We start from the raw sequence: 24,698 nt of genomic DNA on the forward strand, positions 1-24,698 counted from the left end.
GCAGAACGTGGGCTTGCAGCTCTGTCTTCAGACTTTGCGCTCTCAGACGTCTCCTCCCTCCTGGGTAGTTCACATGCCCGTTTATTCATCACCATCCTCCTCTTAAGCCACACGGTTGCGGTGGGTTAAATCTGAATGAGTAAGTGTCTTTCCCCAGAGAGAGAGGAGGCAGCTCTTCGTGGATGTGTCCCCATGGCCCCGGCTCCCTGGGAGCATCGCGTGGTGGGAGGATGCTGCTCTGGTGAGGAATGCAGTGCACGGAGCCAGCAAATGGTGTTGCCATGGGAATGTCCTATTCCTGCCCGTGGCTGGAAAGGACAAGTGACAGAGCTTATCATTTCGTGCTGCACAAGCAGCGTCCCGGCAGCCGTGCACATGGTTCAGCTTGGACTGGGTTTTTGCTCGTGGGGCGGAAAAGGCCTTTACTGAACCTCTGCGAGTTGTTGAGAAATAGGGAGAGATTTCCTATCTGCCTCGAGTAATGCTCTTCTGGGAGAGGCAGAGCTGATAAGGACCGCCAGCCATGCCCCTTTCACTTTCCATTTCACTTATTTCCACCCTCAGTCACTGTTATCCCCCCCAAAACAGCCCACATCAAATCAGGAGCAAGGGAGTTTCAGCTTTGCAGCAGAGGAGGGAGGATTGTCAGGCCGTGTCCTTCCAGCCCTGGACCCGGGGTCCCTCTGAGTCACCACAGCTCCGGGCGAGACGCTCTCGGCCGCAGCATCCCCCCGGCATTGCCAGTGCGAGTTATCCCAGCGGTGGCCGCCAGAATCCTGCCACGCCGGTGCGAAACAGAGCACCCAGCGATCCGATCCCCGGTGAGGAGGAGTGTCCTCAAAGCCTGGTCCTTTCCAGAGCTTGAGGACGTTTTAGCTTCTGTGGAAGCACGTCCCGAGTGTCACACGGTGGTGACGGGCGTCATGCCCGCGTGGTGGACTCAGGAACGATGTCTGTCAGGAGTCCGTCACCTGCCAGAAACTTTGGTAATCTGGGCTAGCGCAATGGTGCAAATGCGGAAAAGGGGATTAATTGGTTGTTTGTAACTCGTAGATCCCTCCAACTGCATCAAGGTGTGGCCTTGTGAATATGGGGAGGCAGAAGAAAGTGAGCTGGGAGTGGAATAGGAAATCCAGGGGTGATCCACAGTACCTGGGGCAGTAAGAGTGCACGTAAGAGTGGCTGTCGTCTCAGCAAGGAGCAGCCGGGGGCCAAAGACCATTGCAAAAGGGAAAAGCGTTGATGATAAAAGGGTGACATTTACCCCAAAAAGCATCGTGGGAAAGAAGACCTCCGCGAGCGGGTGAACTGCAGCTGGAAGGTCTCGCCGCTCGATCCGTGGGAAGGCCGGGGCGTTTGGGAGCAGGGCAGAGCCCCGCCAGCCCGGCCGAGCGGCGGTGCCGGCGCGAGCTGCTCGGCGTGGCGGAGATCTCGCCCATGTTGCTGCCGCCCCCGCGCAGCGCGGCTCCGCGGCGGGGCTCCTCCGCCGCAGCTCTTCTTCCTGGCCGCCCGTGCTGAACCGAAAGGTCAGATGAAGCACCGCCGCCGCTTCAGCGTCTCCCGCGCCTGCTGATGCAGTGGAAAACAGCAGACGGCGGGGCCCGATCGGAGGCACGCGTGCAGCAGCTGGCGTGCGCTTGCAGGAGCCGGTGGGACCGGCCAGGGCCCGAAGGCACAGGCGCCTCGCCAGGTCCCCCCGCCGTCCTGCCTGGGGTGCCCCTGCTCCTGCGAAGCGGCAGTTGCAGCTTTTGCCCGAAAGTCTCTGGTTTTGCACCCTTCCCAGGGTTGGCTCTCCGGTGCACGGAGCTGCACGGAGCGCAGCAAAGCCCCCTCCCTCCCCGGCGCGCTGCCCTTCGCCGGTGGGGGTCCGGAAAGCAGCCCCTGGAGTGACCCCTCGGGTTCCTGCTCGCGAAAATCCGCTCGCTCCTCTTTGCTCTCCCTGTGCCTCTCAGGGGCCGGAGGCAGGAACGGGGATGAGGAGGAAGAGGAGGGTGCAAGGGCCCTGCCTCGCCGAGGGCGGCGGCGGTGGCTCAGGTGGGGCGTTGCGTCGCGGGAGCCGGCGGGGCTGCAAACAGGAAAGGCAGGGTGCAAGAAAGAAAGCAAAGCCGCGTGAGCGAGCGTCGGGGAGAAGCACAGCAGCGACAAGAAAATAGAAGAGGAAACAGCAGGGCGGAAGCTGCCGAGCGGCAGGGCCCAGGTGTGGCGAGGCGAAGGAGGGATTTCGCCTACGGAAAGCCGCTCCTGGGAAACCTCTTTGCTTCGGCTCGCGGGGACTGGGGCAGTTCCCAGCTCATCCCCCCGCGCTGCCCCAGCTTGCCCGTGCCGGCACCTTGCGCTGGCCGGCGCCTCCGAACCCCTTCTCGCTGCACGAAGCGGCTCCTATTTCCAGTGAAACTTTATTCCGTCGTCAAACAATGCGTTTATAAACACAGAAAGGCACAGAAATTTGGAGAGGAGTTCAAAGCGGTGAGGAGCGCACCGGCAGCCAGGCCGCCCGCGAGACGTGCGCCTCCGAGAAACGCCTGGAGAAACTCCCTGGAGGAGTTAAGGGGGAACGGCTGCGGGGTGGGATTTTCTCATTGCATAAGGATTGAAAAGAGCGGCCGAGAGCCGGTTTTGCCGATGGCGGGAGGGCCGCGCGCGCTGCTTTCCCGACCTCCGGGCTCCGCTCCGAGCCCCACGGCGCTGCATCCCCCGGCCCCAGGCACGTTTGGCTTTCGCTGCTCCCCTGCAGCCCGGCTCCTCGCCTTCGTAGCCGTGGGGAAATTCCCGCGCCCGCGAGGTCTCCCCTTGCACCCAGCCCTTCTGGGAGAGAGGCCGGTGTCTCCTCGAGCCACGTACCGTCGGAAAGCACGGTGCAAAGCCGGGTGCTGGCAGGCTTTTGCTCAGCTCTGGCATTGCTCTGCTATGGCTAATGCTGATGTTAAGTCTATCAGCAGCGGGATTTCTTTTTTCCTCTTTAGAACAAGAACAGAAGTAAGAGGGGGAAAAAAAAAACCCTTGAGTAACTATTCCTACCGCAAAGTTTTATCTTGTTGCGTGTGGGGAGAACTGGGGCGGTGCGGTGCTTATCTCCAGATGGGGCAACAGCCGGGGAGCCCGGCCACAGCTGGCCCAGCAGCTGGATCCCTGCAGGGCGAGCAAGCCCGCGGCCTCCGAGCGCAGAGCCGGCTTCGGAAACCGGTGCAGCGAGCAGCTCGGCAGGGCCAGGCTGTCCCGGAGGCACCCGGGTGCAGGAAAATCTTCCGACATCCTTTACGTGAGCTTTCCAATTTGTACGCATTAAAGAACCCCATAAGCGTCCTTTTTAATCGACACTGCTAATGAAAACAAACGGCCAAATAAATTCTGCTGCAAACGAAATGCCCGCTCGCAAGCTGAGCCCGAGACGGCAGCGGGAATCGCTCCCCTCCTTGCACGTGTGCCGCCGGGACCGGCCGAAGCCGCAGCCTCCTCCAAGTCCTTGGCAGCATCCAGGCCCTGGTAGGGGAGGAGGGATCCTGCGGTGGGAGGGGACCTTTCCCCTTCCTGTTTTGCAAGAAAGAAAAGTTGGCGAAACGCTGGCCGGAGAGCTTGTTTTGTCCCGCAGTCCGAGGTGGATTAAACAGTACGTCACCGCCAGCTCCGGAAAGGACTGCGCGGGCAGCTGGTCGGAGGCGCAGGCTAACGGTGCACAGGTTAAACCATAGTAATAAGTTAAATCCTTGGGAAGGCGGCAGCCCCCAAACCCCCTGAATTAGGCCCGAACGTCTCTGCGTCCTCAGCAGCTCCGTCCCGGGCGCTGGGGCCGGCGGGGGCTTGCTGTTAGGTGTCCTCCGGGATGCAGGCGGGAAACGTCGCACGCGTGGTCCGTAATAAACCGGGGAGCAGGAGTGGAAACCCACGTGGGAGAGGCTCGCCGGCCTCCGCGGGGCAGGACGGCAGCACCAGCATCCAGCGCTCCGCCCGGCGTTTTCCCGTACGAGCCGGCAGCGACGGCGCGGCCCCGGCATCCCTAGGCCTTCGGGGCGCTCGGGGAGTCGGGAACAGGCTCTGGAAGATGGCAGATGGGCTTGGCTAGGAAACCTTGCAAGCCGGTCCGCGCCAGCAACAGGGGAAATATCCAAATTTAATGGGGTTGCTCCCCCCTCCCCAGCTGACCCTCTTTTTTCTTTCTTTTTTTGCCTCTCGGGCACTCACCCAGCGTGGGGAAGAAGCAGTCGCCGGGGCCCGGCGGCGACAGCGGGGTGCTGGGCTCGGCGAGGAGGTGCCGGCCGGACTCGGAGGTGTGCCGGGCGGGCGCGTAGGCCAGCGGCGCCCGGGGCCACGTCTCGGTGCTGGGCGCAGCCTCGAAGACGGGGTTCTCGATGCCTTGGGCGCTGCTGCGGGGCAGAGGCGGGCGTGAGGCCGCGAGCTCCCTCCTAACCCCGTCCCCGCTCCCAACCGTGCTTTTTATTTTATTAAGGCACCAGCAACCTCCCGGCCACGGCTCGTGTGCATTTGTAATTCGGGAGCCTCTTTACGGCAGGGGTTTTGCTGAGGATGCGCCCCGGCCTCAGGGCATGGGCACAGGGGCAAAAGCCCTCGGGGGGCCCCGGGACACAGGGATTTCCTCACCTCTCCATCCGTACCAGCTCGTGAGCGCCTGCGGAGAGAGGGAGAAGGCAGCGTTAGGGCACCCGGCCAGCGCGCGAGGGGTTAAGTCCAGGCAGCCCTTTCCTTTTCCCTGCGCGGATTCGGTTGTTTTTGTTTTCCTAAGCAACTAGTTCCTTTTTTTTTTTTTTTTTTTTTTGCTCTCTTAAGGCCGGTTTGAATGAGATGACCGGAAAGGGCCAATTCTTGTGGAAAAATAAAAAGAAAACCAATAGGGTCTGGAGCAGCTGGTGCTCGCCAGGACCCGTCTGCAGCGGGCAGGCGCCTTCGCTCCGGCCCAGGTCGTGCCGGCGGAGGAAGCGCCGTGGGAATACGCTGCAGCGAAGCCGCTCTCGCCGCTGCCCGGCTGGGGGGGCCGCGAGAGACCCGGCTCGCTGCAAGCCTTACCAGTGCAGGGTGAAGGGGCGCTTTTTTTTTTAGAGAAGGGGAGGAAAAAATAGTGCAAATAGTGTTTTGCAGTCAACTAGGGGAAAAATAAAACCCTCTCCTAACGTTCGCCCGACCCCGGCTGTGCATGGCCTTTCCCGGCTCCTCCCGGCGTGGGAAGTCCGGGGGAGCGTCCCGGCCGCGCGGTTGGGGGTACGTACGCCTGTTGCTGACCGCTTGTCTCTGCTTGTAGATGAGGAGGAGGATGAGGGGCAGGCAGAGGATGCCCACGATGCAGGCCCCCGTCGCCAGCGCGGCGGCCGTGATGTCTGCAAGGGAAGGAGGCAGCGCTGGAGCGGGCGGCGCTCGGGGCAGCCCCCGCCTGGCATGGCGGCAGGCTCTCCTCTTCTTCCTCGCCCGGAGCTGAGGGCAAGGGCCTTTCCTTACCTTTGCTGGTGGCGGTGTGAAACGTGCAGTTTTGCGGCGCTCCTCTGCCTGCGGAGGTGGAGAGAAGAGCTTATGAGCTGCCACGGGGGTTGCGCCAGCCCGGAGGTCCCCGAAGCAAAGGCTTGTTTTCCTCTTTCCCAGCAAGAGGTTGGGGGAGATCAGCGAAAGCATGCAACGCCGTTTTAATTACATGCCCACGGAGCAGAGCAATTTTCCGGCTCAAATTTATTTGTTTATTCCCCCCCTTTAAGCGCAGCCCCGGCACCCGGGGGGGCCCCGCTCACCCTGCCGGATCTGCAGCTCCACGACGCCGTGGGCCACCTGCAGCGTGTGGGGCTTGCCGTGCTCCCGGCGGGCCTCCACCGCGTAGCAGCAGTAGTTGCCGCTGTCGCCCGGCGTCAGGTTGGTCACCACGATGTGGAAGGCGCCGTGGTGGTCGGGCAGGAGCTCCACGCCGCGGCGGCCCGCCGGCTCGCCGTGGGGGGCTCGGCCGGTGGCGTTGGCCGGCGGCCCGCGGTGCTTGGCCAGGTCGCGGTGGAGCTCCTTCTCGGTGACGTTGCGGATGTGCGTCTTGTCGGAGCAGCTCTGGTCGCCGTTGCTGCTGAAGTACCAGGTCTTGTAGAGCAGGTCGTGGCGGTCGGCGAGCGGCCCGGCCACGCGGCACGTCAGCGTGACGTTGTGCCCCGCGGGGCAGACGCAGAGCGCGTACGGCGCGGTGACCACCAAGGCTGCCGCCCTGCCTGCGCGGAGAGAGGGACAGCCGGGACGGGACGCTCAGGGCGGCGCGGGGCCAGGACCACGCCGCAGCCCGCCAAGGAGCGAGCGCCCGCGCCGCCGTGCCCCGCCACCCGAGCGCCGCTTGCAAAAAGGAAAGCAAAATAATAAAAAAGAAGCGAGAGCAGGGGAGGAGCGGGCGCCCCGCGCGCCCGGGCGGGGAGCGGGTCCCACCCTGCGGCGCCGAGCGCGGCCGCGTGTTTTTCCGCCGCCCCGGAGGCGAAGGGGAACTTGAGGCCGCCTGTTTGCGAGGAGCCGCTCTGGGCCGGGCCCGCTGCCCCCGGTTTCGGAAAGCGCCGCGGCTGCCGCCCGGGTGCCGGGGGAGAGGGCCCAGCCCCGCGCGTCCCTCTGCCCTCCCGGCGCTTGCGGCAGTGCTGGAGACGGAGAGAGAAGGAAACCCTGCGCCGGTTCTGTAATGTCGAGAAAAGGAGGTTCCCGGGCTTGGGCTGCTGCGGAGGAGAGCGTATTATTAGGACAAGATGTTCTCTTATTTTGGTAACATCCTGTTGTTCCACCCGCTCCACCGCGGCTCGGCTTTGCGGTTTTCACTTGCTATATGTAGGAGGTGTCAGTCACAGGCGGGTCGGGCCGCTCCGCCGTCCTCGCCGGCGGCGAGCGGAGCACGGAGCACTGCCGGTGCCGTCGCTCTTCCCCCCAAGCGCTGCGGAGCCGTGCCCATCGCCAGGTGCTGCCCGCGGCAAGCGGTTTCCACTTGTTCCTTTGCAATCTGCACGAAAGCGCGTGGGTATTTGGTCCCGGTCTTCGGGCTCTCCTAGGTGCAGGCTCACGGCCAGGGAGCGTGCGGCAGCGCAGCGGTTCGCATCGCCCCGCATCCCCGCGAGCATCCTTTGCCCGGCCCTCGTCAAGGACCAGGTTTCTTCTCCTTTTGACCCTGCACCCAGGAACATCAGCAAGGGGAAGGTGTGCCTGCGGGGGCCGGGTCGCCCCGTCTCGACGGGGGTCTCAGCCAGCGGGTGCCGAAAGCACCTGTCGTCCTCTCTGGCGCCTTGGCACTGCTTTGCCCCGAGCTCGGCGCCGGAGGCGGAGCGGCCAGGGGAGCGCGGCTCCATCCCAGGCCGTGGGACCGCTGCTGAGCTGCAAACCTGGCAGACTGCTTTTGAGACAAGACGGAAAGAGAAAAGCAATAAAGCCCTGGAGCTCATAACGACGGCCGGTTTTGCTGGCTTAAATAAAATCGGATTTCGTGCCGAGCTCCAGGTGGGCGAACAAGAGCATCTCCTGGGCCCATGTTAAAGGTCCTTCTCTCCCCCACGCTGCCAAGCTGGATGGCTCTCCAGATGTGCCGGCAGGCGCGGGGCTGCTTCCGTGCTGGGTGCCGGCGGGGCCGCGGGGAGGTCCTGCGTCGCTCCACGTCCACGCAGCACGGCCCGTCTCTTGGACCACTGCGCGGCCTCGCTTTCCAAGAGAAAGTCAGAGCAAACCTCTGCCGAAGCGGTGTACAAGAAGAGCCGCCAGCTTGCTGCCTGCAGTGCCGGCGTCGGTCTCGGCACAGCCCCGGCGTGAGGACGGGCTCGCAATCTCACGTGGTTTGGGGGCAAAGCAAGCTTGGCGGTGGGCTCGCAGCAAGCCCCTCGTCGTGCCTTTCGCTGGTCACGGCCCCTCCGGGCTCGTCCGCCCTGGGCGCTTGCCTTGGCGCTGCGAGGTTGGAGCGAGTTGGAGCGTGTGGACCGGGTTGAGAACCAGAAGGGGGTTTCAGACCCCCCCGAGCACCCCCTCGGCCCCACCGGGAAACCACCCAGCTCAGGCCAAACTGGTGGAGCTGAAGAGATCCCTTTCCCAGTGGGGGCCTGTCCTCCGTCCGCAGCATCCCTCTGCCCAGCCGGTCCCGTCTCTGAGCGGAGAGGGAGCTGAGTTATTCCCCCATCGCCACCCTCGCCGTGGAGGTGAGCGGGGCCAAGTCAGAAATGAGAGCAGTGCGTTGCAATTTAATGGGATGGGTTTAGTTAAGGCTTCTTGTTTGTTTGTTTTTTTCTAGTTGGAATCATTTTGGGGAAGTTGGGCTGGATTTGCTAAATGCTTTTCTCCTGACTGTGCCGCTGCTAGGGAAAGGTGGAGCTCCGGCCGCGGTGCCCGCTCCAATCCCCGCTCCGGCAGTGCGGCGGGGGCGGTGGGTCCCGGAAACCCCTACCCGGCCCCCGGGTCCCCGGCTGTGCCCCACGGCCGTGGGCAGGCAGGGCAGGGGCCGAGGAGGCAAGAAGGGCCCGGCGAAGCGGTGCGGGGAGCCGGCAGGGCGCCGGCCCTGCGGGACGCGTGGCGGAGCGCCCGAGCGTGCAGCCTGCGAGCATTTCTCCCACCGCCCCCGCAGCCGGCTCGGCCCCGCTCGGCCGTCCCGGCCCCGCCGGCAGCTGGCAGAGCTGGCCGTCCCCCGCCACGAGCAGCGGCCGGGTGCCAGAAACAAATGTGCGGTTTCTCCTATTTTTAAGCACACCTGGGCTTAGGATGCGCGGGGGTGAAGCGGGCAGCCAGCTTTGCGGCTGGGCACGGGCTGTTTCTGCCGCAGAAACCCCGGCGGTGGCACCGCTGGCACCGCGGGCGGCTGAGCCCCATACGGTGCTCGTGCTCACCACCACGCTCCTTTCCAGCCGCGTTTGCTAACCCGTCCCCCTTCAGCTGGCGCCGACCCTCTTTCGCCAGCCGCCCCACAGCCCGGGCTAGAGACGCTGTTTGCCCGGTGCAGACACGCGCACGGAGCAGCCGCCCGGCCGGCCCTGGCTCGCTCGGGGGACAGCACAGCCGAGCATCCTCGGAGCCCCCACGCCGGCCCTCCCCGCGGGGCGCCGGCCCCTGGGGCTGATGCAAGGCTCCCTCCCCGCGGGGCAGATGTCAGCCGGCAACACGGCAGCCTTTCTGTCCCGGCTGCATCGCGGGATGCGAGCAGCGAGCGAGGGGAGGGGGGTTGCGTTCCTGCCGCGCAAACGAGCTCAAAGCCGAGGGAGAAGGAGGAAAAGTCTCACTGCAGGAGCAGAGAGTTTGCAAACGCAGCAGCTCCCCCGCAGCCCCCTTGCTCCCAGGACATCGCGTCAAGCACCGCCACCGCCGCCGCCACCGCCTTGGTCCCCCCCCTCTGAAATCCCAGCGTCGCCGGGAGGCCGGCAAGTTAAATCCCCCCCAAGCGCCCCAAACTCCTCGGGCAGCCCCGCAGGGTGGCTGGCCGCTGGGAAGAGAGGAGAGGAGAGGAGAGGAGAGAAAGCCGGCGCTTACCGTGGGCAGCGAGCAGGCAGAGCGCGGCCAGCAGCCCGCCGGGCCCGGGGGTCGCCTCCATCGCCGGCGCTCGCCCTCGCCAGCGAGCTCGCCTTTGCCGAGCCGCCCGCTCGCGCCCGGCAGCCCCGCAGCCGCCGCCAGCCTTGCGCGCACAGGAAATTTCATTGAGATGCTGCGAGCCGCCGAGAGACCTGCGAGCACCCCCAGGAGGTGAGAGGGGGGAAGGAGCCGGGGGCTGCCCTGGCCAGGGCCTTGCACATCTGGAGCAGCTGCTCTGCCGTCTGGATGCTCCCGCGCCCGGTTTGCACACTGCTACGGGTGGACCTGGTTCTCTGCCACGGTCCCGGCCATCGCTCGAGCTTCAGGCTGCAGGTTCACAGCCCCGGAAAAGCCAAGAAGCTATCTGGCCGTGACTCAGGTACTTTTGTGAGGTGACCGCTTTTCTCCCAGAGTTTCGTTTTGAGCTCGCCAGGCTCAGAAGGAGAGCTAGAAGCCCGGCGCGTGGCGGGTGCAGCGGAGGGCCACCGCGTTTCAAAACGTGCAGATAAAACTTGTGTTCCCTGGAAAGTGGAGCCCCGAGTCACGTGAAGGTTTGCAAACCACATGAAACTCTGCTGCTAACCTGCTCTGAATTTCTGAGCCTGTAGTGATACAGAAAAGAAGCTAATTAGTGTGTGGCTTGTGGTTTTTTTTTACTGCAAACTTTTCTATGAAGCTCTCGTGAAAAATGTAACCCTTGTCAGGCAGGAAGAAACTTCTGACTGGGAAAGTTCAGACGTGACGTCCAGAGGGATTTTTGCTTTTCTGTAGCTGGCGTCGAAGCAGAGCGATATCCCATCTCCACCCCGCTGGGACGTGTGGGAAGGGCCGGTGTCTGCAGGGCAGAGCCCTCAGCCGTCCTGCTGTGTCCCTCCTCCAAGGGTATCTCTAGACACCGCCTGAGAGACACAGTCACGTCAGCATGGTCTTGCCACATCCCTGTCCCCTGGTCTTCCCCATGGTGACATGACCAGAAGGCACCATTCGCTAAGCACAGCCGAGTGCACGAACGTGGTTATTTAAAGCTGGAAAAGGAGGGATGCAGGCTCTGTCTGAAAAGTGGCAAAAAGTCGTTTAGCAGCTGGATCTTGAGACCCAGGAGAGGGTGGCCCAGTTGCCCAGGACGCTCATTTTGAGTCTCCCTTGGAGCCACTGTGGCAGTATCTCCGTTCATTTTCTGTCCTACCACGTTGCCGCCCTCAGTCATGGTTGCCAAGGTGTCTCCAGTGTCAAGGTAAGGACTCGCAAAGGCCTCTTCCTAAGGGAGTAAGACACGATGTGGTTAAATCACTGGTTTTCTGTGTGCCATAGCGTTCTCGCTGATATGACCTGCAATGGTAAAAACAGGGCGAAAAGGAGATCGATCCCGTGGAGACGTGGTTTGCTTGGGAACATCAGTAACCTCTGTAAGCGAGCTGCTGTACCCAGGTGCTAGCAGGAGGTGCCTTGCGTTGGGAACGTGCCCAGAGCCACGGCTCACTGCACGTCACAGCAACGCTTCGTGTGTCCTGCTTGCGTCCCTCGGCGCGTTCCCCATGCGTGGCGTCTCCTTGTCCCGCAGGCGACGACCACGGTGCACGTCACGGTCCTGGACGAGAACGACAACGCTCCCGCCTTCCAGCGGCTGCTGTACGAGGTCACGCTGGACGAGGGCCCCGCCACGCTCAACGCCACCCTCGTCGCCGTGCAGGCCCGCGACCAGGACGAGGGGCCCAACGGCACCGTCGCCTACGCCATCACCGAAGGCAACATCTTGGGCACCTTCCACATCGACAGCACCACGGTCAGTAAGGAGGCCGGCCCCCGTCCTGCTCGGCCCCGCCACGTGTCCCCCTCACCCCCCGCCCTCTGCCCTCCCGTTTCAGGGGCAGATCCGCACCGTGAAGGAGCTGGACTACGAGATCAGCCACGGGCGGTACACCTTGATCGTCACCGCCACGGACCAGTGCCCCATCGTCTCGCGCCGGCTGACGTCCACCGCCACGGTAGGGAGCTGCCGGCAGTGCCTGGCTGGAGGGGTTGCGACACGGTGGCGTCTCTGGGATCTCGGAGTTCCCCCTCCGGAAAACAGTTTCACATCTCTTTCCCAGGGGTCACTGGCTGCTTTTCCCAGATGCAGCCATGTTGCCCGGTTGCTACAGCCCTGCTCCGTCACCCAGCGCAGGGTTGCAAAACACAGAAGCCTTGGTTGGCATTGACTGGCTGCTATGCAAAAGTCTTTTTTTACTTCATTTTACCTCATTAACCTGATAGTTAGTTAGCCCAATTACTTGGTGCTGCAAACAGAAGAACGTCCCTCAATTTCATTTAAGTTGCTTTATATATTCTCCTCTCTGTTCTTCTTGCATGAAGGGACAGTAAATAATACAGCATTTCTGTAGCATTAATTTCTGCCTTTTTTTAAAATATTTTCAGATTATTTGTCAGCTTTTTGAATGTCTTTTTTGCCCATCCTCCATACAAGGATGTATGGAGGTTATTTAAAACCTCCAGTCATTCTTTCCTTTTCTCTACAGCACTTCCAGCTCCATTGCACTGTAGTGACCTGAACTACGTGCTCTGTTCAGAGTGTGGGGAGCAGTGTAGTAGCAGCTCCAAAACCAATGTTTTATGGGATTTGAAGGCACTAATTATTTTGGAGACCTAAACCAAAAGTCAGAGCGTCATATAACAGATGCTGCGCATGTCAAGGATGAGTTCAGAGCTTGCAGGTGGAAGGGACCAGTTAGAGCTTCTCCTCTGGCTTCTTATCATGGGTCATTATGTTTCACCCAGATGCTGAGCCAAGCATTTTTCTAGTCCTCCAAAAGAAGATAAGTTCTTGTGTGCAGAGAAAAGAGATATCAGTGTGAGAGATTTCTGTGGATAAAATCTATCCCGTGAGCCTCACAGCCCTGGCCTCCATGCTGCTTGGGTAGATGAGAAGCTCTCAAACGTGTAAATCTGATATCGCTGCAAATTCCTTCCTGACCCAGGCAAACTACAGCGGAAACCCCAAAACCTGGGGTTTAACTGTCTTCATGGAAAGGGGCAGCTGTTAGCCTGCTGCGGGCAAAGGCAGAGCTTTCTCATCTTTTGGCCACGAGGAAGAAAATGAATGTGGAAACTCCTTCAGTAACAAGCACTAAAGGCAGAAGAAGGAATAAAAAAACACCATCCCTACACAGGCCATGGAGTTTCTGCCAACACAATATGAAAACATAACTTTTAGGAGAAGACTTAATAATTGTTTAAGATTCGAAGTGATCCACCACCCTCATAAGGCCTACCGGGGTTTGTTTTCTCCACTGCTAAGAAACTGAGCAGAAACTCAGATATACTTTTCTTTAAAGACTGGATTAAGCCAATGTCAGATGTCCATCTGATGCTTTTTGCTATGCTTTTTTTGAGGGGATTGGAAAACTCCTCATTTTCAGTATCTTTCCTGTAACCGTCCGTACCACCTCTGTGGCCAGGTAGAAGAGAGAGGTGCTAGGTGCAGGAAAGAGTCTGTCAGTGCTCCATAAGCTCAACCTATTATTAGCCACCAGAGAGTCTCCTCCTCAGGCAGGGATGCTCCACAGCACACAATGAAGTCTAGTGAGGGGTTAACTCACTTTGCAATACAGTCCAGTGAGTGTATCTATCTCCCATTTCTTGTGACTCAGTTGAAAGGCCAGACACCCGCAGACGTGGGTTCGTTGGAACCCCAGCTTCGCCAACAGCCCCGGCGGCTGTGCTCCCCTCGTCATACCGTTGTCTACGTTGTCGTGAAATTGTTCAGCCAGGTTGTCCTGACACCCCTCATCGGAGGAAACCCACTTGAAGCGGAAGGCCTTTGTTGATGTTTTCCCATTTTGAGATCTGTAGGATTGCCAACTCCTAGCTATCATTTCTAGCCATGCTAAATATGCTAAGAGGGGAAAAGCTCCAGCTGTTTTGGTGATGTTTTGTGTCTGAATAAGCACGCAAGCTGCAAATGTTTTAAAGATTGCTCAGCATTAGAAATGAACCCCTGGATGCATCCACACAGAATAAGAACAAGCAAGCGTTGCCAAGCAGCTCTGTGCAGCTTACTGCAGAGAACTGCTCTCTCTGAACTCATCTCTTTGGTGGTCCAATGTTTTTCTGCAATTTGGCCTATCCAAGCAGTTTGGGATTCTTCTCTGCTCACTTTCTCCTCCAGTTTTGGAGAAGGTTTGGGGACTTTCCACAAACTGCATGACAGTTTGCCAAGTTTGATGTCAGTCTGTGAATGTGGGGAACATTTGGCTTTTGCTTTCACTTCTTCATCAAGGTGAGTGGCCCAGAGGTGTCTGCTTTAAAAGGGCTACACCTGTGCGTGGTTGGATTTTCACAGTTTCGGGGACAGTCACCATAGGACAAGTGTGATCATAGGACAAACATGATTCAAAGGCTCATCTCTTTATCCTAAAAGCATGGGTTGGTCTAATAAAAGGTATCTCTCCCTGCGGCCTCTGCCTCACTGCTGTCCTTGTCCTGTACTCATGGCCCAAGATCAACACAAGGGTGGTCACTGCTTCCAGCCTTCTCCGTTCATTTTTCCCTACTCTCTGGCCTTGCCTGCAGGTGTTGGTGAACCTCAACGACATCAACGACAACCAGCCCACCTTTCCGCGGCCCTACGAGGGACCCTTCGACATCACGGAAGGGCAGCCAGGCCCACGCGTGTGGACCTTCCTGGCCCACGACGGGGACTCGGGGCCCAGCGGGCAAGTGGAGTACAGCATCATCGCTGGGGACCCTCTTGGTGAGCGGAGAGGCACTGTTGGCGGCGGGGTCTCCGCAGGGTTGCCCGGCTCCCAGCGCGCGCACAGATGCATGCGTGCCCTCGCATCTTGTCCGCACAGTGATTTAGGGAGCAAAAGGGTTGTCAGAAAATCCATGCCCTGCTGTCTGCTCTTCCTACTGCTTGCTTTGAGGATCACGGTGGTTGCAGCCACCTTTTCTTGGCCGTATGAACCACTCCTCAAGGGCTGCCCTGCCCATGTACAGCTCCGAATACATCTCCAGCCCCTGCGGTGCTGCTCTTTGGACACCCTGGCCCCATCAGTCCCAAAGTAGGTTAGCCTGGCTCTGCAGAGACAGGACCGGGCTGCTGCGATGCTGCCCCAGCCTCTCCTGGAGGGTGTCGAGATGCCCGTAAATACCTGACACGCTGCCTGCGCGGTTTCATCTCCGCACGCCCCCGTGCCCCACGCAGCTGGGCGCAGCGACGCACACCCACGCACCGTCTCCGCTCCCCTGGCAGCTGCGCCGGGGACGGCGAGACTTGCACGCCGGCGGCCCACAGCCCCGCCGCGGAGCAGAGCAGAGCGGAGCGGAGCACGCGTGGGTTACGTTCCCCATATTTCACCCCATGTTTCACCCCATATTTCACATCTCCATTCCCATCTCTCTGCCCCTTAAAGGCACCTGGGTCCCTGTCCACACTCATGCAGAAGACATGCTCGCCTTCAGCTTTTTTTTTTTCTTTTGTTTTGTTTTTTTCCCCCCCAAGCACAGACTTGTCATTGGGCGGGGAAGGGGGTGGGTGGAAAAGCCTGCAATGGCTTAGGAGCGCTGGCGGAAGCGTTTCAGAAAAGCCATCCTCCCAACTGATTGCTTCTGCAAATTCAGGCTTTCGACACCAGGAAATCCTGTTTTGAGCAACAGGAAACTTTAACCTGTTAGTGGCCGGCAAGAGGGGCCTGGGGCTTGCACAAGTTAAACCGCGAGGACAGAGGAGAGGCCCGCAGGGGTGGGGTGGAGGAATCTGTTTAAAAATAAAGGCAAAAAATAAAGCAGAAAGAGAAACTGAGAAATGCAAATGCACAGCCCCATCACCTCGCTGCACCAAGGCTTTGCAGGCTCGGCTCCCCCAGGCGATAGCCCGGCAGGCTCTGCTTCGCTGATCCCCTCCAGAAATCACTGCCCCTCAGTTCCCCGGGCAGATTAATCCCCGTGCAAGCGCCGCAGGCAGGTGTTTCGCTCGGCTCAGCATCTCTCAGCCTCTAAGAGCCGCGGAGGGACGAGGGAGTTTTCCCCCCTCCCTGCATTTTAGGGACTGTAACTCGTGGCAAAGCTCTCGCTGCACCCCCGAGGGAGAGCAGCCCCACAAGTGCCCTTGGTGCCCCGGAGCAGATGGCGAAGCAGCCCCGGGCGTCCCCAGCGTGCTGCAGCTGCTGGGACGCTGCGTGCAGCTGTCCTTCAGCGGACGGGTGGCCACCACAGCCACGGTGACTTCAGCCAAGGTTTTCTGGAAGGCGAAGCCCCATCCCGCCTACCAGCTGGCCCGAGTTGCAACGCGTTTCCCGAACAACCTGGACGCAGTCCCTCGGCTGCGTGAGGAGCTGGTGCCACGCAACCTGGGCAATTCCCAGGGCCTGGGGAGTGCTGGCAAGGCTGGTGTCAGCTGCGCTTCGGAAAGGCCTGACCAAGGTGTCCGGACACCTCTTCTTTGGCTGTTCAACCAACCAGCCCTACTCCCGCTGGTACCCGTGGGAAAACCAGCCCTTGGGATAGACCCTGGGTGCAATAAGAGGCTTTGGGGGCTGTAGTCCCCAAGGCCACCAAACTCAGCGCTGCAGCGGCTGTTGCCTCTCGCTCTGAAACGTGGCATCTGCCCGGGGAGAGGGAGGGCAGGCGCCCCACGGCACAGCGCGGCACCAGCCATCGGCCCGCTCTCTCCGCTCCGGCAGGGGAGTTTGTGATCTCGCCCGTGGAAGGGGAGCTGCGCGTGCGGAAGGACGCCGAGCTGGACCGCGAGAACATCCCCTTCTACAACCTCACCATCGCCGCCCGCGACAGGGGGGTGCCCCCGCTCAGCTCCACGGTGAGTCCCGCAGGGCAGCGCGGGGGCTCGGGAGCAGCGGGCGACCTCCTCAAGCAGCGACCAGGAGCAGGAGAGGGGCGTGGGGAGAAGAGCAGAGCTTTCGGCAGGGCTTTTCGGGAGGGACCATTAAAATGGGGGAGAAGCGGTGTCATCCGTGTTGGTACTGATGTAAAACACGCCGGGGCAGTGAGCATAAGCTGGCGGTGGCACCGGGGAGGTCCCAGCCCAGAGAGCCTGGCAGAAGGTGGTGGGCTGCAACATGAAACAAGAGGGTGATGGCCATTAGCCTGCCCGCCAGAGAGTCCATGCTTTTTTACCATTTCACGTATATCAGCCTTGGACTTTCCCCTCAGTGTGGGGGAAGAGGCTGGCAGGAGGTGGGGAGCTGCACGGCAGAAGTGCTCTGGCTAAGCCGGCTCGTGGGAAGAAGCCCAGCTCTTGCACAGGAAAAGAGTGGGAGCGATGGAAATACACGCTGCCCGCCAGATCCCAGATTGCTTCTCTCCCCGCCAGATCCTGGTGGGCGTGCGTGTGCTGGATATTAACGATAACGACCCCGTGCTCCTCAACCTCCCGATGAATCTCACCCTCAGCGAGAACGCCCCTGTCTCCAGCTTCGTCACCCGCATCCTAGCCTGGGATGCGGACCAGGGGCCGAACGCTCTCCTGACCTTCGACATCACCGCCGGCAACTCGGAGAAAGCCTTTTACATCAACAGCACCGTACGTCAGCTGGGGCTCGGGGCTCTCCTGCGTGCCGGAGGCTGGGGAAGCGGGGAGGCGGAGGGCGGTCACTGCGTGTGGGCGCAGCACCCATCTTCACCCGCGGACACCGGCCCACACGTGCACGTTTTACATGCTGCCTTGCATAGTGGAGTTTGCAAATGCTGGCCTGGTGCGGCTTTGCCTAACCTGGGTGGAAAAGGGGGTAGGATAGTGGGAAAAGGAGGCAGGCACGGCACCAGTAGGACACCCGGGAGGAAGTGCACCTCACTTCCATTTAATGCATCTCCTCCCTTTTCTCTTGACAGACTGGCATCATCTATGTCAACCGCCCCTTGGACAGGGAGCGGGTGGCCGAGTACAGGCTCACCATCACGGTGAAGGACAACCCCGAGAACATACGCAATGCCAGGCGGGTAATTACGGACGTGCTGGGACTTCCCAGTGGAGCAGGAGTCTGGAGGCAGGGCGGGTGGGAGAAGAAGCTCCTGCCACGGCCAGAAAACAGATGATGTATTTACGCATAGCATTTCTAACAGCAGCCTCATACCCTGAAAGCATCTGGGGGGGTCACAGGGAAAGGGCTACAAGCCCAGCCACAAGGACTAAATCCAGAGATCTGCACCACTAGACTTTAGGGCAAGATCAACGTTTGGTGCTGCACCTTGTGGCTGTGCTCTGGCTCAGGCCTGGGCTCAGTGGCTTCACTGCTGAGTGGCACAGGGCGGTTGGTAGGGTGTAGTTGAGCCACCTTCTAGCTGCGAGACCAGGACTCCTCTCCTGGATCCGAGCAGGGAGCAGCAGGCAGGCAGCAAGGTGCCCAAGCCATGGGTCTCAGGTAGCTCCCATGTCCTCCCTGACTAGGTGCTTCTGGAGAGGGCAAAGCTCCCCAGGGACTGGCAGCTAGCGGTTATGCCCTGCGGATCCCTCAGAGAAAATTCATGAGTGGGATCTCTACCTGCTCTGCTGCCTGCCCTGGCCCTGTCAGCTCATTTCTAGTACTCTGCATGGTGTCATAACACAGTCAGACCTGGAGGTAGGACTCCAGGGGACAGCAGTAGCCATGGCATCATGGAAGGTAGGCCAGAGCTGAGCCTGGAGAGCGGGATGACTGCATTGCTATTGTAGCATCTTCTGGCCCTGCCAGGATCGCCCACGCATCACCCTTAGGGGTGTGGGCTGGGAAGGGTTAGGAGCCATACAGATCCTCCAAAGTCCTCTTGGGAGCAGAGCGTTGTAGTTGCACAGGGCTCCAGGTGTGCCCGGTGCTGAGCTGGACGTGGTAGAGGTGGGACGTGAGCTGAGGAAAGGCTGCTGCAGTCATTGCCCTCTTGTCCTTGTTTTCCTTCACACACCTTCAGGACTTTGACCTGCTGGTCATTTCAATAGCGGACGAGAATGATAACCACCCCCTCTTCACTCAGAGCTCCTACCAGGCCGAGGTGATGGAGAACTCGCCCCCAGGTAGGTCTCTCCTCGCTTCCTTACGTGGCTCTGGCCTCCCAGAGACTCCCTTTGGGGCCAGGCGATGGGAGGTGTCTCCCAGGCCGTGCTGGAGGAGCCGCCGTCGGCTGAGCTCTGACGGTGCCGTCGAGCAGCGGAGGGCTGCAGGTCAGTGGGAAGGGGTGCTGCCTCGGAGGGGTCCTGCCGACTGCCAGGGTGGGTCGGCCAAAGAGCTAGGGATACGCCTCCTTTTTTTCGCCTCCTGCCACTTAAATTGCTCCCTGCTCTAAGACCTCAGATATCTTCATATGCAGCTTCAGAGGCTGGTAACTACGCGCAGGCAAAGGCTTTGGGCATTTCGAAAAGGCCAGGTTGGCTCTCAGGCACGCAGAGGTTTCTCAGCAAGGTCTCCATGCACACGTGCACGTGTATGGGGGAATCCAGGAGCGACCCCCACCACCACCCGCGAAGCCCCTGCATGCCACGGCGCGGGGGCAGCTTGTCTGACAGATGTGTCTGTTTGTTTTTAGCCGGACGCTACGCCTCCTCCGCCTGGGCCTCGCGAGCCGGTCCGCCAAGGCTGCAGCAGCCGCCCCGCGCTGCCTCCCGCCCGCGGGGCCTCGCTCTGTTTGCCTCCTCCATCCATCCATTGCTGTCCCTCATGCGTCACCGGGGCGAGAGGGGGGGGCGCGGGGGGCTCCACGGGGGCGGCTACGCCTTGCTAACCCGTGTCATCCCGTTCAGGGACGCCCATCACGGTGCTCAACGGGCCCATCCTGGCTCTGGACGGCGACCAGGGAAGCAACGCTGCGGTGACATACCAGCTCCTGGGGGCATCCCCGGACCTCTTCGTTATCGACAACAGGACAGGTGACGTGGGCCTCCCACCCTGACCCGGAGCGGCAGGGCAGCGGGCAACCGTGCCAACACCACGGTGCACGTGGTGGGGTCTGTCACCCGGCTTCTCGATCTTCTCTAGGTGCCGTTTCGGTCAAGTCCGGCAGGGTGATAGACCGCGAGGCCTTCCCCAACCCTCACCTGGCGTTTACGCTGGTGGCTAGTGACGTGGGAGGGCTGAACAGCACGGCGAGCCTCAGGGTGACCATCCTGGATGAAAATGACAACCGCCCCATCTTCCAGCCAGCGTCCGTGACGGTGCGGCTGCGGGAAAACAGCCCCCCAGGTCAGGACCGGTCTGGCCGCGCGGGGCAGCTGGGTCCCGCCATGGGCACTGGGCAGCCCTACGTGCACTGGGGTGAGGAAGATCCTTCAGCCCTGGTCCTTCAGGCCTCGCCAGAATGTGGTTGGAAGGAAAATCTGGGAATCGGGGCTGCTTATGTTGCTGTGGGCTTAACAGTATCTGGGAAAACCCAGGCAAAGACAGGGCAGTCAAGTACTTCATTCGCTGCTAGACCAGGCTCTCTGAAAGATCCCAGGGGAGCCCTGTCCATCGCTGCAGACCGCTCAATGTACACCCCTTAAAATGTGCCACCGCGGCCTGGCAGCCGTACCCAGCACATCCCGATGCAGCTTGATGTGCAAAGCCCGAGCATCGGTGTGGCTCCAGGCACGCGCCCGAGCAAAGGCGTTACTGGGGTGCAGGAATTACCTCTTTTCTGCCCAAGTGAGAGCACCGGGTGTCTTCCTGTCTGCCCGCTGCTCTCTGCATTGAGCACGTGAATAAAGCCTGCGGGTACCGGGGTCTCTCCAAGCCTGCTCGCCCTGTTTGCAATGCAAACACATTCAGGGCTGGGCAGAGCTGCGTTTTGCCAAAAGAAGTCCCAGATTGCTTAGCCAGTGCTCTGGGACTCAGGCTGCCTCCAGCTACCCTCCCTTTAGAGGGCTGTGTCCCCTCTCCCAGGCTTTTCTGTCCTCCGGGTGACGGCAACGGACGCAGACAGCGGCCTCAACAAGCAGCTGGATTACCGTATCGAGGGCGGGGGCCAGGACAGGTTCGTGATCGACGCCGCCTCGGGGGTGATTCGTGTGGCCAACATCACCATCGACCGGGAGGAGCGGGATGCCTACCGGCTGACGGTGGTGGCCGTGGACCAAGGCACACCGGCGCTCTCGGGCACGGCTACCGTCAGCCTCTTCATCGACGACGTGAACGACTGCCGGCCCGAGTTCATCAACCCCATCCAGACGGTCAGCGTGCCCGAGTCAGCCGCCCCCGGCACCGCGGTGGCCGAGGTGACCGCCGTCGACCGAGACCTCAGCCCTCGCCTGGAGTACTACCTCCTGGAGATCGTGGCCCGCGACGACACGGACGCGCTGGTGCCGGACCAGCAAGGAGCGTTTGCCGTGGATTTTAAGACAGGTAGGAGAGCAGGAGGGGCGGCGCGGGCGGCACGCGGCTCCCTCTCCTCTCTTCTGCTCCTCTTCTCTGCCTCGAGGTAGGTGTCCAAGACACGTGGAGGGGAGGTGATGCTCCCCTCCTGCCTCCGCGCTCCTCTCTCTGCCGGTGTCTGTCTCTCACGCTGCCTTGTTCTCTCTCTCTCCTGTGCTCTGGCAGTGCTGCTGGCTGACTGACTTAACTAACCCTTTTCTTTTCTTTCCGGCTCTCGGCCTGCCAGGTTTGTCTCTGTGTCTGTGCCAGTCCTGCCCGTGTCTCTTGTCCGCGCCATCCGTGCTCTCCCCCATCTCACTCATGCCCATCCCATCGCCTCCGCTCCCGGCCACCCCCTTGGCGCCCGCGGGTGCGCGGTGGCTCTGCAGCCTTCGCAGACTGGACGCAGGCACCCCCGGCACCCCTCGCCGGGGCGGCCTGCCGGGGTAAGTGGTGCGGGGCAGTCTCTGCCACGGGGAGAGGAGGACGAGGCGTTTCCCTGCGTCCCACGCTGCTCTGCGGGGCCGAAGGAGCACCTCGGCCGTAGGAAGCGCCTGCTCCAAAACCCATGTGTTTTGGAAGCATAGAGCTGATTTGGGAAAGAAAAACTCCCTTGTCTGTATGGACAAGACCCTTAAAAGAAAGGCATCAAGAACCGGAGCGAATGTGGAGGGGGATCACTCCGGGAAGCACCAGAAATGGTTCCCAGTCCCGGTATCCCTCTCCCTCCGCACAGCCCACCCCTACCCTGGCTGAGGCAGCATGAGACCCAATTAGCTGGGCAAAGAGGAGCGGGCAGGAAGGCAGGAGACAGGAGGCAAAGAAATTCCTCCCTGCTTAGCTGCCAGTTATTTATCCTGTTGAGCTTTTTGGGAGAGACAGGAGAGCAAGTGCAGTAACCGGCTGGTGCAGGCCTGCCTGCCTTGGTCCCTGGCAGGATGCACAAGTACAACCTGTAACCCAAATCTTTTTGGGATTCCCAGGAGCTGTGAAGATCAAAACCCCCCTCAACCGGGAGCTAGTGGCCACCTATGAGGTCACCATCTCCGTGCATGACAACGCCAGCGAGGTCCTTGACCGCTCGGTCAGCGTGCCCAATGGTAAGTGTGCGAGCGAGGGACCGGGGCTGGCAGCCGCCTGGAGTACACGCAGCCTTTCCCAGGCACAGGCACAGCTCCAAATCGTTTAGCCAGCTCCCAGCCAGTTCTGCTTCTCCTCTTTGGCCCTGCTTTGCTGGCTGGCCCAGCTATGCCGGGGATATCTGCACAGGGGCTGGAGAGGCCTGTGCGCCCATCACCATAGCATGCAATACACCAGTTCCTTCATGACTGCCCCCGGGATGTCCTGCCAGCCCTGCTCCTGGTAAATCCATGCCGGTGACCTGGCCCGTTCTAGCTCTCAGGAGGCAGTGTGCGTTAGACAGGGCGTTTGGTGACAGTCATGCAGCGTGCCTCGTCACGTAGCGTGAGCCCAGGGTTTGTCAGGTACCAGGGACAGCCAGTGTGCCTGCTAAGGCACACGCAGGATCGGATAGATCTGGAGCGGGTGAGACCATCACACAGCCAGCTCAGGGCCCAGGGGCTTTGCTAAATATTATAATATTTCCTGGTGAACCAGCTCAGTTCTGTTGGCTTTCTGGGAGTTTCATGCTTCTGTCTTTATGACCCTCTCTTCTCCCTTCCTTCCCTCCCTTCTCTTTCTCATTCATCCTCTTCCTCTCCTCTTCCCCCTGGTGTCCACCTCGCACAGCCAAGCTGACCATCAACGTCTTGGACGTCAATGACAACACGCCCCGCTTCCGCCCCTTTGGGGCCACCTATTTCACTGAGCGGATCCTGGAGGGAGCCACACAAGGCACCACGCTGATCTCCATCTCGGCAGTGGACCCGGACAAAGGCGCCAACGGGCAGATCACCTACGAGCTGCTGAATCTCTCCCCGGAAGGCTATGCCTGCCTCGAAGACCAGTCGGCAGGTCGGTGGGCAGGGAGAGGTGCAAGTCTCCTAAGCCCCGTCAGAAGGACGGGGGAAAGGGGAGAGTTTGACTATAGCCCCTTGACACAGCCCGACCCTAAAAGGGCCAAGCTGTGCTTCTTCTGTTAGAAAGCTGGCCAGGATTTGGCATTTGAGGGCATAATATTGACGACAAACTGTCTAACCACAGTGTTGGGTAGATGGGCACCTCCATAAAGGTGCTGTGTCTGACATCCAGCTCAGTAAGTGCCCATGGGACTTACCCCATAGGGAGGTTTCTTTAATTCATTTCTGTCCCGTGTCCTGGCAGAAGAGACTCCTTTATTCCCTCCATCCCACAAGGCCATCACAGCTACCAAGCCGTGTCTTGTGCAGTGATAACGCTGCCAGGAGGGGATCTGGGGCAGGTTTCTCATATCAGGTGTCTGCCATCCTCTAGGGAAGGTCGTAGCCAACAGGACAGTGGACTACGAGGAGGTGCAGTGGCTGAACTTCACCATCCGAGCTTCAGACAACGGCTCTCCCCGCAGATCAGCCGAGATCCCCGTGTACCTTCAGATAGTGGACGTCAATGACAACAATCCCATTTTCAGCCAGCCCTCCTACCAGGTGAGCTGGGCTCACCGTGCAGTGTTAGGCAGCACGTGACAGGACAGAATTGGCCAAGAGCTGGGTGCTCTCAGAGGATCAGCTTCTTCCCTCTGTATGTGCTTGAACCATCTGAAAAAGATGGTCAGCCCACTGATGCTCATGCTGTCACTGAAGGTCTGAATTAGCTGAGTATTGACTGCTTTTCTCTACTAAAACAGCAAGTGGCGAAACAGCCAGTCCTGTCTCCTCCTCTTGCTTGCAGAAAGCTGTCTTTGAGGATGTTCCATTGGGTACGGTCATCCTGAGGGTCAAGGCCACGGATGCAGATTCTGGGCGTTTTGCTCTCATCCAGTACAGTCTAGGGGATGGAGAGGGCAAGTTTGGGATAAATCCCAACACGGTAAGAAGCCAACTGAGGCTGGAACAGAGGGGAAATCGAGGAAGGGAGACTGGGGTGGTCCCCTGTGTCCCCCAGCAGCCACGGTTGAGGGGAGGGTGGTGCTGGCTCTGAATTCGGTGCAAACCCGTGCTGTTTGGCTGCACGCAGCCTTGTTGCGGGTGCTGGGGCTCAGGATGAGGCTGTTGGCCTGAGCAAGGCGGTGAGACAGCCTTGCCCCCACGCCTCCCCTGCTGTCGCCTCTCGAGTAGCAGATCTGCCAGGCGAGAAGCACCTGAAGGTTTCCGTGTGCTACAGGGTGATATCTACATCCTATCTGCCCTGGACCGGGAGAAGAAGGATCACTACACGCTGACCGCCGTGGCCAGGGACAACCCCGGGGACGTCTCTAGCAACCGTCGGGAGAACTCTGTGCAGGTAGGGCTCTCCTCCTCGCACTGCCCCTCATGCAGTGGTGTCCAGCCCTGTCTGCAAGAAGAAGTCAAACCTCTGGCTTTCCTGCCCAGAGGGTTTGCCCTAGGGGGGAATTAGCCAGAAGGAAAACCAGATGGCCCCAAGAAACAGGGGCTGTTGGGTGAATGCTGCACAGAGAAGGCCTGGACAGAAGGGGCCATATGGGCACTCCCTGATCTGCTCCAGCGCAAAGGCGCCCAGCACCTCCTCATTCAGCTCAGACGGCCGGCTTTGCGTAGCGGAGACTGAGCCCTCCAGGGAGAGGGACGGAGCGGCAGGGGGATGGGGATGCTATTGTGCTCCGCTGCTCCGGCCAGCTGCGGAGTGAATGGGCCTCCACCCTGGACCACTGCTGTTCCCATTGTTGGAGACAGGAATTCGTTCAGCAGAGAGAAACGAATAGCAGGAAGGGCACCATGGGCCTACAGCAGAGGCGTGCTGTGCTGTCCAGGTCACGGCAGGGGTACGGTTGCCTGGTCCCTGCACAACCATCTC

General features: G+C 60.4%; 2 protein-coding genes across 3 annotated transcripts in view; one reads left to right on the plus strand and one right to left on the minus strand.

The window, feature by feature from the left end:
- The window catches only part of CDH23 (cadherin related 23), a 223,127-nt gene that overhangs the window by 187,786 nt on the left and 10,643 nt on the right, over positions 1 to 24,698 (plus strand). Inside the window, exons 37-51 of the mRNA XM_064513627.1 lie at positions 11,042 to 11,263; positions 11,346 to 11,465; positions 14,050 to 14,230; positions 16,161 to 16,294; positions 16,808 to 17,017; positions 17,326 to 17,433; positions 18,379 to 18,481; positions 19,205 to 19,330; positions 19,440 to 19,643; positions 20,322 to 20,780; positions 21,773 to 21,889; positions 22,539 to 22,763; positions 23,202 to 23,371; positions 23,616 to 23,753; positions 24,048 to 24,167. Coding sequence (XP_064369697.1) covers positions 11,042 to 11,263; positions 11,346 to 11,465; positions 14,050 to 14,230; positions 16,161 to 16,294; positions 16,808 to 17,017; positions 17,326 to 17,433; positions 18,379 to 18,481; positions 19,205 to 19,330; positions 19,440 to 19,643; positions 20,322 to 20,780; positions 21,773 to 21,889; positions 22,539 to 22,763; positions 23,202 to 23,371; positions 23,616 to 23,753; positions 24,048 to 24,167 — 2,637 coding nt within the window. The remainder of the gene's footprint in view (positions 1 to 11,041; positions 11,264 to 11,345; positions 11,466 to 14,049; positions 14,231 to 16,160; positions 16,295 to 16,807; positions 17,018 to 17,325; positions 17,434 to 18,378; positions 18,482 to 19,204; positions 19,331 to 19,439; positions 19,644 to 20,321; positions 20,781 to 21,772; positions 21,890 to 22,538; positions 22,764 to 23,201; positions 23,372 to 23,615; positions 23,754 to 24,047; positions 24,168 to 24,698) is intronic.
- Positions 2,378 to 10,380, minus strand: VSIR (V-set immunoregulatory receptor). 2 transcript variants are annotated; one of them, XM_026104814.2, is made up of 7 exons: positions 9,442 to 10,380; positions 5,730 to 6,185; positions 5,446 to 5,493; positions 5,220 to 5,327; positions 4,597 to 4,624; positions 4,180 to 4,358; positions 2,378 to 4,032 (listed from the first exon to the last, which is right to left on the minus strand). In XM_026104814.2, the coding sequence occupies exons 1-7, from the start codon at positions 9,500 to 9,502 to the stop codon at positions 3,995 to 3,997; spliced, it is 918 nt and encodes a 305-aa protein (XP_025960599.2). In that variant the 5' UTR covers positions 9,503 to 10,380; the 3' UTR covers positions 2,378 to 3,994. The 2 variants fall into 2 exon arrangements, with proteins under 2 accessions (XP_025960599.2, XP_025960598.2); XM_026104813.2 differs by having other exon boundaries at positions 4,180 to 4,361; positions 9,442 to 10,375.

The sequence above is a fragment of the Dromaius novaehollandiae genome, chromosome 6, assembly GCF_036370855.1.
Source record: "Dromaius novaehollandiae isolate bDroNov1 chromosome 6, bDroNov1.hap1, whole genome shotgun sequence".
Classification (NCBI taxonomy): domain Eukaryota; kingdom Metazoa; phylum Chordata; class Aves; order Casuariiformes; family Dromaiidae; genus Dromaius; species Dromaius novaehollandiae.

What these genes read in the sequence shown, in the direction of transcription:
- VSIR (XM_026104813.2), bottom strand. Translation starts at nt 9,502, where the DNA reads ATGGAGGCGACCCCCGGGCCCGGCGGGCTGCTGGCCGCGCTCTGCCTG. An exon ending in GGAGCTGCAGATCCGGCAGG is followed by an intron (nt 5,494 to 5,729) that starts GTGAGCGGGGCC and finishes CCACCTCCGCAG; the next exon opens with GCAGAGGAGCGCCGCAAAAC. An exon ending in TCACACCGCCACCAGCAAAG is followed by an intron (nt 5,328 to 5,445) that starts GTAAGGAAAGGC and finishes CTTCCCTTGCAG; the next exon opens with ACATCACGGCCGCCGCGCTG.